Source organism: Scyliorhinus canicula, chromosome 17, assembly GCF_902713615.1.
Source record: "Scyliorhinus canicula chromosome 17, sScyCan1.1, whole genome shotgun sequence".
Classification (NCBI taxonomy): Eukaryota; Metazoa; Chordata; class Chondrichthyes; order Carcharhiniformes; family Scyliorhinidae; genus Scyliorhinus; species Scyliorhinus canicula.
The window spans coordinates 99,284,463-99,301,557 of record NC_052162.1 but is presented as its reverse complement, the minus strand read 5'-3'; the positions used below and the strand labels follow the sequence as shown (position 1 = coordinate 99,301,557).

At 47.7% G+C, this 17,095-nt stretch overlaps 1 protein-coding gene across 1 annotated transcript; it reads right to left on the bottom strand.

The window, feature by feature from the left end:
• Nucleotides 1–621: 621 nt before the first annotated feature.
• On the bottom strand, nt 622–16,655 carry timm8a (translocase of inner mitochondrial membrane 8 homolog A (yeast)). Its single transcript, XM_038775733.1, has 2 exons — nt 16,405–16,655; nt 622–1,031 (listed from the first exon to the last, which is right to left on the bottom strand). Exons 1-2 carry the CDS (start codon nt 16,519–16,521, stop codon nt 873–875), a joined length of 276 nt encoding a protein of 91 aa, XP_038631661.1. The 5' UTR covers nt 16,522–16,655; the 3' UTR covers nt 622–872.
• Nucleotides 16,656–17,095: the final 440 nt, after the last annotated feature.

The following is a 17,095-nucleotide window of genomic DNA, read 5'->3' as shown; positions in this document are numbered from 1 at the left end:
TTTTCCAGCACTTTCTATTTTTATCTCTGCAGAGACTGCGTGGTTGTGGAATGTAAAAACAGGGACAGATCCACGTCCCGTCACCGTGTGAAAAATTTCAAACACGCCATATCAGCACCCTGCAGAAAATCGCAGCCACAGACTCCTGTTCTGTCTCCATGCAGGTAATCTCAAACAAGCCATTCCATCACCGTGCGAGAAATCTCAAGCACAGGGCCCCGTCCCATCAGTGTTAAAAACCGCACAGGCCCCCCACTCTCCCATCATTGTGAAAATCACTCCTCTTCCCCCCCCCCTGGTCCCATCAGTGTTGAAAAATCACAGACCCCCCCCACCACCTCGTCAGCGTATAAACCACACCGACCCCGGTCCCATCAGTGTTGAAAATAGCACAGGACACCCCCACCCTGCCCCGCATCGCATCAGTGTGAAAATCAGACTCTTTCTCCCTCCTCCTCTCTGTCTATCTCTTCCCCCCGCCCCAAATCAGTGTGAAAATCACACAGACTCTCATCCAGCCAGTTGAAAATCACTGGCTAACACCAGTTTGTATGGACAATCTCTCTCAGCCCAGATTTAAGTATTCATCCTGAAGATAGTACACAGAATATTGCAGTACCGTATGTTAAAAATGCCACCATGCTTTATTTCTGGATGGTGTAACGTTCATACAGGAAACTCAGTATCAAAGACATGTTAGCTTGAGTTAAGGTCCTTTTAAAGGGCAGCCACAGGATAGCCGGTCCTGCAGGGCTGTGCCACAACCACAGAGCAATGCTGCCCATCCTGCACTGTGCCCATCCTGCACTGTGTCATGTGTTGAGGCAAATCCTTTGTATTGTATATTGCCGATCCATGGTCCTTCTGCCTGCTCAATCGCTCAGGCTCTCTGGTGACATTTTGCTTTTCTGCGTCTGTTCCAGTCGATTGAGGATGAACTGGCTGGTGTCGATGAAACGTTCCACACAGTTCACAAAGCAGGTTTCTGTTCTGCTGTCAAGCCGAGGGCCTGGTTTATCCATACACTTATCCTGCCATGGGAGAGGACAGACACCATCAGCAAGAGAACAACAGAGAACAGGGTGAAGTTTAACGAAGGTAATTTGCCAGAATGGTGCAAATCCTCCAACTCGGAGGGAAATTGTGACTATAGAAATAAAAATCACAGATAATAGAGAACAGGATAGTGACCGCTTTCAGAATACTGGAATGGGGTCTCTACATGAGAAAGTGATTTGAAGCACAGGAGCTGGAATAAACTATTCAACCCTCCTAGACTATTACACCATTCAGTAAATTCACAACTGATCTTATGCCTCAATTCCACCTTCCTGCACTATCTATATTCTTTAATCCCATAGTACAGACAGAATTGATCATTTTTACACATTCAGGATTTGGATATTGGAATAGAGTAAAATTTTAAAACTTGACAATGATACCAAACAAAGCTGTGACAAATAATACGGTTGATCAACCCGAACAGGAGACAAGTTAGCATTATGGGCAGACGTAATTTCATAGAATTTACAGTGCAGGAGGCCATTCGGCCTATCGAGTCTGCACCGGCCTTTACAAAGAGCACCCTACTGAAGCCCACATATCTATCCTATCCTTGGAACCCAGTAACCCCCACTTAACATTTTTTGGACACTAAGGGCAACTTATCATGGCCAATCCACCTAACCCACACATCTTTGGACTGTGGGAGGAAACTGGAGCACCCGGAGGAAACCCACGCAGACACGGGAAGAACGTGCAGATTCCGCATAGTGACCCAAGCCGAGAATCGAACCTGGGACCCTGGAGCTGTGAAGCAACTGTGCTAACCATTATGCTACCGTGCAGAGAATTGAGAGCCGAGGCAATTTGGCAGAAGGGATAGGGACAGGCAATGCAGTCTTATTGGCACAGTTCATGTGCAGAGACAGAGGACGGTATGTATACCATATAGCTTTGAATGTGGTAGAACATATCGAGAGAGAGCAGTTAGCAAAGTATACGGGATCTAGGGCTTCAGAAATAGGAAGAAATGAGTACAAAGTCCACAGAGTTATACTGAGCCTTTATAAAGCCCTGGTTAGGCCCCAACTTGGGGCAGCACAGTAGCATGGTGGTTAGCATAAATGCTTCACAGCTCCAGGGTCCCAGATTCGGTTCCCGGCTGGGTCATTGTCTGTGTGGAGTCTGCACGTCCTCCCCGTGTGTGCGTGGGTTTCCTCCGGGTGCTCCGGTTTCCTCCCACAGTCCAAAGATGTGCAGGTTAGGTGGATTGGCCATGCTAAATTGCCCGTAGTGTCCTAAAAAAGTAAGGTTAAGGGGGGGTTGTTGGGTTATGGGTATAGGGTGGATACGTGGGTTTGAGTAGGGTGATCATTGCTCGGCACAACATCGAGGGCCGAAGGGCCTGTTCTGTGCTGTACTGTTCTATTCTATTCATAACTAGAGTATTGTGTTCTATTCACCGTACTTTAGAAAGGGTGCAAGGATTGAGGAACTTTAGCTAAAAGGTTTGATTGGAGAATCTGAGATCGTTATTCTTGGGGAAAGGAGATTGAGAGATTTGATGAGCTTTACAAAACAAGGTTTAGAAAAGGAAGACAAAAGCTCATCAGCTATCGGACTGTACGAGGATGAGGGGACTTGTCCAAGGTTGTGGGCAAGAGACACAGGGAGAATGTATGGAAGATCCCCCTCCCTGGTGCCACAGGGGGTAATTACTTTGATTTTGCTGTTCAAGAGGGTGGTGGGAGTGGGGGCGATCAATGACTTTAAGAAGAAAACCGAATGGAGACTGGAGGAAAATAAACTTGCTATGCTTCAGATAGAGCAAAGGGAAGAGATTTACTGGCCTGCTCGACAGAAAGCTGGCATGAACTCAACCAGCAGAATCATGATGTAATGACTGATGCTATGACTGTCTTGAATAAACTCATGTCTTAAGCATACACACAGTCTGGGATAGAGAATGCCAAAGTCTCACAACAAGTGAAGAAGTTTCTCATCTCCAGTCCTGATTAGCTTCATTTTGAGATTTGATCCCATGTTCAAGACTCCCCAGTTAATGAAATCTTCCTCCCATCATCTACCCTGTAAAGCTCCTTAAGATCACCACTTAATTTTATAAACTATAGAGAACATTGATATAGTCAACTCAATCTCCTCATCACAGTAAAGAGTTTGGTAACCTTCACCTCACTCTAAGGCAAGTGTATTGTTACATAGTGCAATGTAGCGGGCCTTGATCAGATCACGACTCCGATACCAAGACCTTTTTATTAGTTCACGAGATGTGGTCCCCACTGGCTGGGTCAGCATTTATTGCTCATTATCCTGAGGGCAATTATGAGTCAACCACATTAGGCCAGACCAGATAAGGACAGCAGATTTCCTGACCCAAAGGACAATAGTGAACCAGATGGGTTTTTCCGACAATGATTTCATGATCATTAGACTTAATTTGGTATTTTTTGAATTCGAACCCGGATTCCCAGAGCATTACCCAGGGTCACTGGATTACTCGTCCAGAGACCAATAGTCCACTAGTCCAGTGAGGACAGCACGGTAGCATTGTGGATAGCACAAATGCTTCACAGCTCCAGGGTCCCAGGTTCGATTCTGGCTTGGTCACTGTCTGTGCGGAGTCTGCACATCCTCCCCGTGTGTGCGTGGGTTTCCTCCGGGTGCTCCGGTTTCCTCCCACAGTCCAAAGATGTGCAGGTTAGGTGGATTGGCCGTGATAAATTGCCCTTAGCGTCCAAAATTGCCCTTAGTGTTGGGTGGGGTTACTGGGTTATGGGAATAGGGGGGAGGTGTTGACCTTGGGTAGTGTGCTCTTTCCAAGAGCCGGTGCAGACTCAATGGGCCGAATGACCTCCTTCTGCACTGTAAATTCTATGACAGATACAAGATCACCATGCCACTGTCTCCCCTTATACAACTATACTCAATCCCTTTGTAATGAGCATGAGTAGAAAGGATGAGTGTGCTATACAATCTTGAGTTTTTTGAAGAGGTGACAGATATGACAGATGGAAGAATAAAAACATAGAAAATTGGAGCAGAATGATGTCATTCGGCCCTGCGCCGCCATTCATTATGATCATTGAACTCAGTAGTCTGATCCTGCTTTCCCTCCATATGTTTTGATCCCCTTCGCCCAGTGCAATATCTAACTGCTTCTTGAAAACATACAATGTTTTGGCCTCAACTACCTGTGATAATGAATTACACAGGCTCACCACTTTGGGCAAAAACAATTCTCCTCACCTCAGTCCTAAATGGTCTGCACCGCGTCCTCAAACTGTGACCCCTAGTTCTGGGCACCCCCACCATCGGGAACATCTTTCTTGCATCTATCCTGTCCAGTACTGTTAGATGTTTATAGGTTTCTATGAGATTCCCCCCTCAATCTTCTGAACTCCAGTGAATACAATCCTAATTGACCCAATCTCTCCTCATACATCAGTCCTGCCGACCCAGGAATCAGTCTGGCAAACCTTCACTGCACTCCCTTTAGAATAGGATCATCCTTCGTCAGATAAGGCAACCAAAACTGCACACAATATTCCAGATGTGGCCTGTATAATTGCAGCAAGACATCCTGCTCCTGTACTCGAATCCTCTCGCAATGAAGGCCAACATATCATTTGCATTCTTTACTTCCTGCTGCACCTGCATGCTTATTTTCAGCGACTGGTGTATGAGAACACCCAAATCTCGTTGCACATCCCCCTCTCCTAATTTATGACTGTTCAGATAATAGTCTGCCTTCCCATTTTTGCTACCAAAGTGGATAATCTCACATTTATCCAAAATACATGGCATCTGTCATTCATTTGCCCACTCACTCAACTTGCCCAAATCACATTCTCCTCACAGCTCACTCTCCCACCCAGCTTTGTGCCAAATGGAAATTTGGCCATATGACATTTAGTATCCTCATCCAAGTCATTAATCTTTATATTGAATAGCTGGGGTCCCAGCACTGACCACTGCGGTACCCCAATAGTCACTGCCTTCCATTTATTCCTGCTCTTTCTTTCCTGTCTGTCAACCAGTTTTCTATCAATCTTAATTCAGTACCCCTAAACCCTTGTGCTTTAATTTTACATGCTAATCTCTAATGCGGGATTTTGCCGAAAGTCCAAGTAAACCACATCCACTGGCTCCTCCTTGTCAACTCTATGAGTTACATCCTCAAAGAATTCTAGTAGATTTGTCAAGCTTGATTTCCCTTTCGTAAATCCATGCTGACTGTCAAATCCGGCCACTGTTTTCCTGAACTATAAGGTTCGGGGTGGGAGATATAGGAGGGATGTTCGAGGTAGGTTCTTTACTCAGAGTGGTTAGGGTGTGGAATGGACTGCCTGCTGTGATAGTGGAGGCGGACACTTTAGGAACTTTCAAGCGGTTATTGGATAGGCACATGGAGCACACCACAGTGACAGGGAATGGGATAGCTTGATCTTGGTTTCGGAGAAGGCTCGGCACAACATCAAGGGCCGAAGGGCCTGTTCTGTGCTGTTCTATGTTTTATATGAGCTGTGCACCTTCAAAAAGCTTTTGACAATGCAGCACGCAGCAGAATAGAGCACAAAGAATGAAGGGAGGATAGCAAATAGGTTTAACAATAACTTCAGACAATGGTTGGAAATAGGTAGTGGGGTCCCACAGAGTTCAGTAGGGAAAGGGAAAACATTGAAATTTACGGAAGAAACTTAAATGGGAAGTAAATAATACTCTTCCGATAAAGAGGCAAAGAATCTAAAAGTCGAGCTGTAACAGTGAATCGATACAAGGTGAAGTTACAATGGCGATTTCGGGGTAGTCTGATCTAAGTTTTTAAGATACAGTTTGCGGATTGTTTCTGGAGATTGAAGATCTTGTAAAAAGCAACACAGATGCAGACAGATGCACACACGGGGCAGCAGGGTAGCATGGTGGTTAGCATAAATGCTTCACAGCTCCAGGGTCCCAGGTTCGATTCCCGGCTGGGTCACTGTCTGTGTGGAGTCTGCACGTCCTCCCCCTGTGTGCGTGGGTTTCCTCCGGGTGCTCCGGTTTCCTCCCACAGTCCAAAGATGTGCGGGTTAGGTGGATTGGCCATGATAAATTGCCCGTAGTGTCCTAATTAAAGTAAGGTTAAGGGTGGGGTTGTTGGGTTACGAGTATAGGGTGGATACGTGGGTTTGAGTAGGGTGATCATGGCTCGGCACAACATTGAGGGCCGAAGGGCCTGTTCTGTGCTGTTCTATGTTCTAGATACAAGATTAATGTAAGAGATCTAGGGCAGAAACAGGAACATTTTAATTTATACAGTAAGTTGTGAGGTTGCAGAATAGATTCCCAGAGTTAGTGATTAAACAATTAACATTTGTGTGTATATCATCTTTAATGGATTAAAACATTGCAAGGGCATCACAGTAGTTAGCACTGCTGCCTACCATGCTGAGGACCTGGGTTCGATCCCAGCCCCGGGTCACGGTCTGTGTGGAGTTTGCACATTCTCCGTGTGTCTGAGTGGGTTTCACCTCCAAAACCCAAAGATATGTAGATTAGGTGGATTGGCCACACTAAATTGCCCCTTAAAATTGGAAATATCATTGGGTAGTCCATATTTATTTTTTAAAACTTTTTTTAAAAAAACATCACCAGGAGCATTCTAAACCAAACCAGGATGAGACACACAAGGCGATGTATGGACACATGACCAAGCCTGTGTTAGAGGCCATGGCATCTGGAAGGAAAGAAAAAGGTGGAGAAGTTGTGAGCAAATTCCAACTCAAAGCCAGGCCACCATTTGTGGGGCAATTAAAACTACAGATGCACAAGCGGCCCCGGAAACAAGTGCAGAGACGTCGGAAGGTAGAGAGGCTGCAACAAGTTACAGAAATAGAGGAGAGGAGAGGTCGGTCTCATTTGAAAACACTAACTTGCTTAACCAGGAGCCAGTGTAGGTCAGCAAGCAAAGAGCGAAATGGGATTTGGTGAGATACAGAACAGTTTTCTAAGAGCTCATGACGCTAGAGGTTGGAAGCTGGAAGAGAAGCCAGAGCGTATGGGAATTGTCAAGTCTCCTCCAACAAAAGCATGGATGAAGGTTTCAGCAGCAGGTGGGCTGAGGCAGCTGTGCATTTGGCCGATGTTACAGCAGTTTAATTAGGTGTTTTAGTAATGACAGGGATATGTGATATCGGAGATTATACTGACCTTGAGGAATAGGTAGATAGATGGATAAGGGAAAGATTGATAAAGGAATGTCGGACCAGGGTAGGAGGCGGCTACCAAGGCATTGCTCACACAGGCAAAAGCACAAAATGGTTTGGGTGGGTTGAATGAATTTACGAGACCTCATGTAAACAAGGACGTGATCCCGCAGCGATCCCGTGCACGCGCCGAAGTGCTCTCCGGATGGATCCCGTGTAAATAATGACACGCTCCCCAGAATCCATGTAAATACTGACACGCACCCCGGTATCCAGTGCAAATACTGACACACTCACGCTGTAAATACTCACGCAGTCCCAGCAAGCTCTGTAAATAGTCACGTAGTTCCAGAGAGCCCTGTAAATACTCACGTAGTTCCAGAGAGCCCTGTAAATACTCACGTAGTTCCAGAGTGCCCTGTAAATACTCACGCAGTCCCAGAGAGCCCTGTAAATACTCACGCAGTCCCAGTGAGCCCTGTAAATACTCACGCAGTCCCAGTGAGCCCTGTAAATACTCACGTAGTTCCAGAGAGCCCTGTAAATACTCACGCAGTCCCAGAGAGCCCTGTAAATATTCACGCAGTTCCAGAGAGCCCAGTAAATACTCACGCAGTCCCAGTGAGCCATGTAAATACTCACAGTCCCAGTGAGCCCTGTAAATACTCACGCAGTCCCAGAGAACCCTGTAAATACTCACGCAGTCCCAGTGAGCCCTGTAAATACACACGCAGTCCCAGAGAGCCCTGTAAATACTCACGCAGTCCCAGAGAGCCCTGTAAATACTCACGCAGTCCCAGAGAGCCCTGTAAATATTCACGCAGTTCCAGAGAGCCCAGTAAATACTCACGCAGTCCCAGTGAGCCATGTAAATACTCACAGTCCCAGTGAGCCCTGTAAATACTCACGCAGTCCCAGTGAGCCCTGTAAATACACACGCAGTCCCAGAGAGCCCTGTAAATACTCACACAGTCCCAGTGAGCCCTGTAAATATTCGCACAGTCCCAGTGAGCCCTGTAAATATGCACACAGTCCCAGAGAGCCCTGTAAATACGCACGCAGTCCCAGTGAGCCCTGTAAATACGCACGCAGTCCCAGAGAGCCGTGTAAGTACTCTCAGTCCCAGAGAGGCCTGTAAATATTCACACAGTCCCAGTGAGCCCTGTAAATACTCACGCAGTCCCAGTGAGTCCTGTAAATACTCACACAGTCCCAGAGAGCCCTGTAAATACTCACACAGTCCCAGAGAGCCCTGTGAATATTCACCCAGTCCCAGTGAGCCCTGTAAATACGCACGCAGTCCCAGCTAGCCCTGTAAATACTCAGTCCCAGAGAGCCCTGTAAATACTCACGCAGTCCCAGAGAGCACTGTAAATACTCACACAGTCCCAGAGAGCCCTGTAAATACTCAGTCCCAGAGAGCCCTGTAAATACTCACACAGTCCCAGAGAGCCCTGTAAATACTCACACAGTCCCAGAGAGCCCTGTAAATACTCACGCAGTCCCAGTGAGCCCTGTAAATACGCACGCAGTCCCAGCTAGCCCTGTAAATACTCAGTCCCAGAGAGCCCTGTAAATACTCACACAGTCCCAGTGAGCCCTGTAAATACTCTCACAGTCCCAGCTAGCCCTGTAAATACTCAGTCCCAGAGAGCCCTGTAAATACTCACGCAGTCCCAGTGAGCCCTGTAAATACTGACGCAGTCCCAGAAAGCCCTGTAAATACTCACACAGTCCCAGCGAGCCCTGTAAATATTAACACAGTCCCAGAGAGCCCTGTAAATACTCACGCAGTCCCAGAGAGCCCTGTAAATACTCACACAGTCCCAGAGAGCCCTGTAAATACTCACACAGTCCCAGAGAGCCCTGTAAATACTCACGCAGTCCCAGTGAGCCCTGTAAATACGCACGCAGTCCCAGCTAGCCCTGTAAATACTCAGTCCCAGAGAGCCCTGTAAATACTCACGCAGTCCCAGTGAGCCCTGTAAATACTGACGCAGTCCCAGTGAGCCCTGTAAATACTCAGTCCCAGAGAGCCCTGTAAATACTCAGTCCCAGAGAGCCCTGTAAATACTCACGCAGTCCCAGAGAGCCCTGTAAATACTCACACAGTCCCAGAGAGCCCTGTAAATACTCACACAGTCCCAGAGAGCCCTGTAAATACTCACGCAGTCCCAGTGAGCCCTGTAAATACGCACGCAGTCCCAGCTAGCCCTGTAAATACTCAGTCCCAGAGAGCCCTGTAAATACTCACGCAGTCCCAGTGAGCCCTGTAAATACTGACGCAGTCCCAGTGAGCCCTGTAAATACTCAGTCCCAGAGAGCCCTGTAAATACTCACGCAGTCCCAGTGAGCCCTGTAAATACTCTCACAGTCCCAGTGAGCCCTGTAAATACTGACGCAGTCCCAGTGAGCCCTGTAAATACTCAGTCCCAGTGAGCCCTGTAAATACTGACGCAGTCCCAGAGAGCCCTGTAAATATTAACACAGTCCCAGAGAGCCCTGTAAATGCTCACACAGTCCCAGTGAGCCCTGTAAATACTCTCACAGTCCCAGTGAGCCCTGTAAATACTCACACAGTCCCAGTGAGCCCTGTAAATACTCAGTCCCAGAGAGCCCTGTAAATACTCACGCAGTCCCAGTGAGCCCTGTAAATACTGACGCAGTCCCAGAGAGCCCTGTAAATACTCACGCAGTTCCAGAGAGCCCTGTAAATACTCACACAGTCCCAGAGAGCCCTGTAAATACTCACACAGTCCCAGTGAGCCCTGTAAATACTCAGTCCCAGAGAGCCCTGTAAATACTCACGCAGTCCCAGTGAGCCCTGTAAATACTGACGCAGTCCCAGAGAGCCCTGTAAATACTCACGCAGTTCCAGAGAGCCCTGTAAATACTCACACAGTCCCAGAGAGCCCTGTAAATACTCAGTCCCAGAGAGCCCTGTAAATACTCACACAGTCCCAGAGAGCCCTGTAAATACTCACACAGTCCCAGAGAGCCCTGTAAATGCTCACAGTTGCAGTGAGCCCTGTAAATGCTAGAAAATACCAAGACTACTGTTTCTACAACTCACTGGCTTCTGTGACCCTCCACATTTACCACCAGGCCCACTCTCGAGCCTGTCACTGCAATTCTTTTGTCTACTGAAAATCTGTTCTGAAATTCTGGAATGTGACCGGTTGTTAAAAATTAACCCGTGTCTGAAACAAACAAATTTTCTGCTTTGACCCCATGGATCACGTGAGGCGATAAACCTCTCACCTTAAATCGGGTAGCTGGCAATCGAAGCAGAGCAGTAATCTATTCTCTCTGGTCTTCCTGTGCTCTGCTGTTGTAGAACATAGAACAGTACAGCACAGAACAGGCCCTTCGGCCCTCAATGTTGCGCCGAGCCATGATCACCCTACTCAAACCCACGTATCCACCCTATACCCGTAACCCAACAACCCCCCCCCCCTTAACCTTACTTTTATTACGACACTACGGGCAATTTAGCATGGCCAATCCACCTAACCCGCACATCTTTGGACTGTGGGAGGAAACCGGAGCACCCGGAGGAAACCCACGCACACAGGGGGAGGACGTGCAGACTCCACACAGACAGTGACCCAGCCGGGAATCGAACCTGGGACCCTGGAGCTGTGAAGCATGTATGCTAACCACCATGCTACCCTGCTGCCCCAGGGGGAGCTCAGGGTGCATCAGAACACGAGGAAAGCTTGGGCCTCCCTCGTCCTGAGTTTCCCATTAATTCCAACCCCATTCCCTGATTGCAACCCCCAGTGGCGACAATTGCTCTGACACCCCCCCCCCCCCCTCCCAAACACCCAGACTTGTCAGAATATTCGGCGAAGTTCAGAACCTTTATGGCACGCAGGCTTCAATCATTCAAAGTCTATGCTCACTTCCAAGCTTGGGCAGATCCCCAACCGCTCCCACCCCACCCTGATCCAAGCCCCAATGCCATCAAAACTCCCATGGGGGCAGCAGAGTGGTGAGAAGCAGACAGGGGATGGTGGCTGAGGTGTGTGGTTGGAACCAGAGCGACCACGTACATTGTGTAGTGTGGGCAAGCAGAAAGCAAGGTTTTGAAAAAGTGAATTGGGTAAAGAAACTAAAATAAAATTAAGGTACACAATGAAACATCTTTCCTACAAGTAGAAGAAGCATCGCAAGAAGTATTTAGATGTCCACTTGTGATGCCCTGGCATGCAAGGCTATGGGCCAAGTGCGGAAAAATAGGACTAGAATAGGGGGTTGTTTTTGACCTGCACAAAGGGCAAAGAAGGGTCTTTTCTGTGCTGTCGACCTCTTATGGCTAAAATATATAGAGTAAAAAGAAGGTAAAACAATGGAATGGCTCACACTCTGTGGAGATGAGGAGACTCTATCCAATTCATCTCTCCTTAGACTGGGACTGACTCACTATCAGGTACATGTCGATCAACTCATTCCAGTCTCCTCCCAGAGATACTAATCCCATGACCCTCTGTCCTGCAGTCCTGGTTTAAATTGAACTAGTTTGCAGGTTTTCTCGCACCCTCCCAGTATATCAGACATCTGTATTCAACTCTCATTCAACTCTCTCCAACACGAAGACAGCAGTTTTTGAATGGCTAGTCATCAAGAGATGCTGCAACCCCTTGGAGCGGCTCCTAAAGCTTCTCTAAGATTTCTATGCCTGCGGGTTTTCTCAGAAAGCAGCACTGAACGCAATCTATTGTACAGCTGCAGTAAGACGGATACAACAAACTGAACACAGAGTAGCAGAAATAGCTTGTTCAGTGAAATTCAGAAAGTTAAATCAAAATTTCAGAGTTAACACAGCAGGTGGTGAAGAGGTGAACGGGAGGTGCCTCTGTGATGAGGGATGCTTAGTTCAGACTCAGATAGGATGCGGAGGACGTAAACAATCCGAAAATGAAAAACGCTTATTGTCACGAGGAGGCTTCAATGAAGTTACTGTGAAAAGCCCCTAGTCGCCACATTCCGGCACCTGCTCGGGGAGGCTGGTATGGGAATCGAACCGTGCCGCTGGCCTGCTTTAAAAGCCAGTGATTTAGCCCAGTGAGCTAATCTGTCACCATACGAGACAGTGGTCAGGAAAGGGATGGCAAGGGAACGCAATCTGAAGGGGGCCAAAGATGTAGCTTCAATGTTCCCAATGTTTGAAGCTGTCTGCAGTTTATCTTTGCTCTCTGACAACTTGCACAGCACCTTTCACATAGTTCAACATCCTAGGGTGCTTCATGGGAGCGTTATCAAAGAAAGCAATCATCACCAAGCCACAACAGGAGCCCCTAGGCCCAACCATCTTGAGCTGCTTCATCAATGACCTTCCTTCCATCATAAGGCCAGAAGTGGGGATATTTTCTGATGACTGTACAATGTTCAGCACCACTCGCGACTCCTCAGATACTGAAGCAGTCCATGACCAAATGCAGCAAGACCTGGACAATATCCAAGCTTGGGCTGACAAGTGGCAAGTTACATTTGCGCCACAGAAGTGCCAAGCAATGACCATCTCCTACAAGAGAGGATTTAACCATGTCCTTTCACATCAATGGCATTATCATCACTGAATCCCCCACAATCAACTTCCTGGGGGTTACCGTTGATCAGAAACTGAACTGGACTAGTCACATCAATACTGTGGCTACCAGGGCAAGTCAAAGGCGAGGAATTCTACGGCGAGTAACTCCTCTCCTGACTCTTCCCCCCCCCCACACACACACACACAAACCTGTCCACCATCTACAAGGCACAAGTGAGGAGTGTAATGGAATACTCTCCGCTTGCCTGGATGAAAATCGCTTATTGTCACAAGTAGGCTTCAAATGAAGTTACTGTGAAAAGCCCCTAGTTGCCACATTCCGGCGCCTGTTCAGGTAGGCTGTTACAGGAATTGAACCATGCTGCTGGCCTGCCTTGGTCTGCTTTCAAAATCAGCAATTTAGCTCTGTGCTAAACAGCCCACTGAGTGCAGTTCCAACAACACTCAAGAAGCTCAACACCATCCACGACAAAACAGCCCGCTTGATTGCTCTTCCTTCCACAAACATTCAAACCCTCCACCACCGACAAACAGTGGCATCTGTGTGTACAATCTGCAAGATAGAACATAGAACGATACAGCGCATTACAGGCCCTTCGGCCCTCGATGTTGCACCGACATGGAAAAAATCTAAAGGCCATCTAACCTACACTATGCCCTTATCATCCATATGCTTATCCAATAAATTTTTAAATGCCCTCAATGTTGGCGTGTTCACTACTGTTGCAGGTAGGGCATTCCACGGCCTCACCACTCTTTGCGTAAAAAACCCACCTCTGACCTATATCTATTACCCCTCAATTTAAGGCTATGTCCCCTCGTGCTAGCCACCTCCATCCGCGGGAGAAGGCTCTCGCTGTCCACCCTATCTAACCCTCTGATCATTTTGTATGCCTCTATTAAGTCACCTCTTAACCTTCTTCTCTCTAACGAAAACAACCTCAAGTCCATCAGCCTTTCCTCATAAGATTTTCCCTCCATACCAGGCAACATCCTGGTAAATCTCCTCTGCACCCGTTCCAAAGCTTCCACGTCCTTCCTATAATGAGGCGACCAGAACTGTACGCAATACTCCAAATGCGGCCGTACTAGAGTTTTGTACAACTGCAACATGACCTCATGGCTCCGGAACTCAATCCCTCTACCAATAAAGGCCAACACACCATAGGCCTTCTTCACAACCCTATCAACCTGGGTGGCAACTTTCAGGGATCTATGTACATGGACACCGAGATCCCTCTGCTCATCCACACTACCAAGAATTTTACCATTAGCCAAATATTCCGCATTTCTGTTATTCTTTCCAAAGTGAATCACCTCACACTTCTCCACATTAAACTCCATTTGCCACCTCTCAGCCCAGCTCTGCAGCTTATCTATGTCCCTCTGTAACCTGCAACATCCTTCCGCACTGTCTACAACTCCACCGACTTTAGTGTCGTCTGCAAATTTACTCACCCATCCTTCTGCGCCCTCCTCTAGGTCATTTATAAAAATGACAAACAGCAACGGCCCCAGAACAGATCCTTGTGGTACGCTCCCTGATGCACTGAATTAACTCACCAAGGCGCCTTAGAGAACATCTTCCAACCCACGACCACTACCATCTAGAAGGACATGAACAGCAGATACCTGGAAACCACACCACCTGGAGATTCCCCTCCAAATCACTCACAACCTTGACTTGGAAATAAATCGCTGGTCTTTCACTGTCGCTGGGACAACATCCTTGAACTCCCTCACAGCACGGTGGGTGTTCCTACACCTCAAGGACTGCAGCGGTTCAAGAAGACACCTCACCCGCACCTTCTGAATAACAACGAGGGATGGGCAATAAATGTTGGCCTAACCAGCATTGTGCGTAACCCATAAATTAATTTTTTTTAAAAATGAGGGTAGGTTTGGTCAGAGAGAGTGCCAGTAGCAGAATGTGCTGAGGATTGTGATGGGGAGAAGGTGGGGATGCTGGAATCTATTGAATCTGGAGGAAACTAAGGTGCAGGTGATCTAGGAGGTGTGGTTCGTGAAAGATACCAGTGGTCAGGAACGGACTTGTCAGTGATACAGGCCAAGGGAGTTGGAAAGATGAAAGAATTTGGGAGATAATAATAATATTTATTAGTGTCACATTAGGCTTACATTAACACTGCAATGAAGTTAAAAGCAAATTCCTGCAGTTGCTGAAATCTGAAACTAAAGCTGGAATCTGAAACCAAAGAGAAAACGCTGGAAAATCTCAGCATGTCTGGCAGCATCTGTAGGGAGAGAAAAGAGCAAATGTTTCAAGGGCGTTAGCTCTTTTGTCTTCCTACAGATGCTGCCAGAGCTGCTGGGATTTTCCAGCATTTTCTCTTTGGGTACTGTAATGAAGTTATTGTGAAAATCCCCTATCACCACACTCAGACACCTGTCCGTTTAAAAAGAGGGAGCGATGAAGAGTGGAGAGGAGGCTAGTGATCTCAGGAGAGAAGGCAATGCAATTAGAGGTGGATGAGAAGCTCTTTGGTGGGTGCAAAAGCCGAAGAAAATCTGAGAGAGAAAATCGGATACAACAGGGGAAGAACTAGATAGAGGGGCAGAAATGGGATGGAGAAGAGGAAACATCAAGATGCCACCAAGGTGAAAACAGTCACAGCATGTGGGGCAAGTGGTGTGGAGTATAGCCAGGCCGGGAGGAATCCAGAGGAGATAAGCAGGCAACACACAATCTGCAAGACTCTGTCAAACCTACAATGTCAAATGCCTTGTCAATGAAATGAAATTAAAATCGCCTATTGTCATGAGTAGGCTTCAATGAAGTTACTGTGAAAAGCCCCTAGTCGCCACATTCCGGCACCTGTTCGGGGAGGCTGGTACGGGAATTGAACCCACGCTGTTGACCTGAGCAGGGAAATGTAGAGAGGGAGAGTGACTGGTGGGTTGGGCAAGCGAGCAACAGCCAATAAATCGATAAATGACTGTAGAATAGGAAGAGGAAGAAAAAGGACAGAAAAACATGGGAGGAAGGAAGGGGTGTACTTGGGTCTGGAGCAGCCAATCGTCACACACAGCATATTTAATTAACAATGTTCAGTGAGCCTAAGCTCTAGTCAGTTTAATTAACCGTATCACTAGTTACCCAGCAGTTTGTTGCTACTGTTTAGGTCATGTTAACAATATTGCTAGTTACTCATGCTGGTCAGGCATAACCAGTTAATTCTGGGTTATATAACCATCACCAGTTAACCAGCAGAGATCTGCGACACAAGCTTTTAGAACATAGAGTGCAGAAGGCCATTCAGCCCATTGAGTCTGTACCAACCCACTTACACTTCCACCCTATCCCCGTAACCCAATAACTCCTAACCCTTTTATTTTGGTCACTAAGGGCAATTTATCATGGCCAAACCAACTAACCTGCACATCTTTGGACTGTGTGAGGAAACCCACGCACACACAGGGAGGATGTGCAGACAGTGACCCAAGTCGGAATCGAACTTAGGACCCTGGAGCTGTGAAGCGATTGTGCTAACCACAATGCTACCATGCTGCCCACATAACGTGCTGTTACATTAACTATCACTTACCCAGCAGGGCTCAGTCAAGCCATGCTCTGGTTGAGTCAGCACTAGTTAGTTACTGGTAACGTTAACTATCGCTTACCCAGCAAAGCTCAGTCAGGCCATGAACCAGCTGTTGGAATTTCTGCTTCTGACTCTCCACCTCAATGAATTGTTGCAAATGAGGATCCGCGGACAGAGCCTGAGCCTGGGACTCCATGCCCCGGGTATTGGGGGATCCGTGTCCGGGGAGTGGACGGGGAACTCGCTCTCTCCCGGTGGGGGTTTCTCTGTGTCCCGCTCCCGCTCTCCCTGTGACCTTCACACGTCCGGGCCCCACAACCCGGAAGCGGAAAGACCATGGCCCCGCCCACTCACCCCAACATGGCAGCCTCCAGCAAACACGTGCTGAACCCGAAGTGCCGGGCGCCGCTCTGGAGCCCCCCTTCTCCCGGCCAAACAGGCGGAGTGTTAAACTGTAAATCTACCCCTCCTCTCCGCCCAACATCTAAACGGCAGCAGGGCACAGTGGGAGAGATTCCTGAGGGGATTCGAGCCTTCACCATCAGGAACTCCAGATACAACATATTGGGAAATGTGGTGTTTGCGCAGCAACTGGGACTGCTTCTGAGGGGAGAGGCAGTGCGGTGGAATCAGAGTGATGCCCAGAGCGGAGTTTAATCACAGAACATACAGTGCAGAAGGAGGCCATTTGGCCCATCGAGTCTGCACCGACCCACTTAAGCCCTCACTTCCACCCTATCCCGGTAACCCAATAATGAAAAATGAAATGA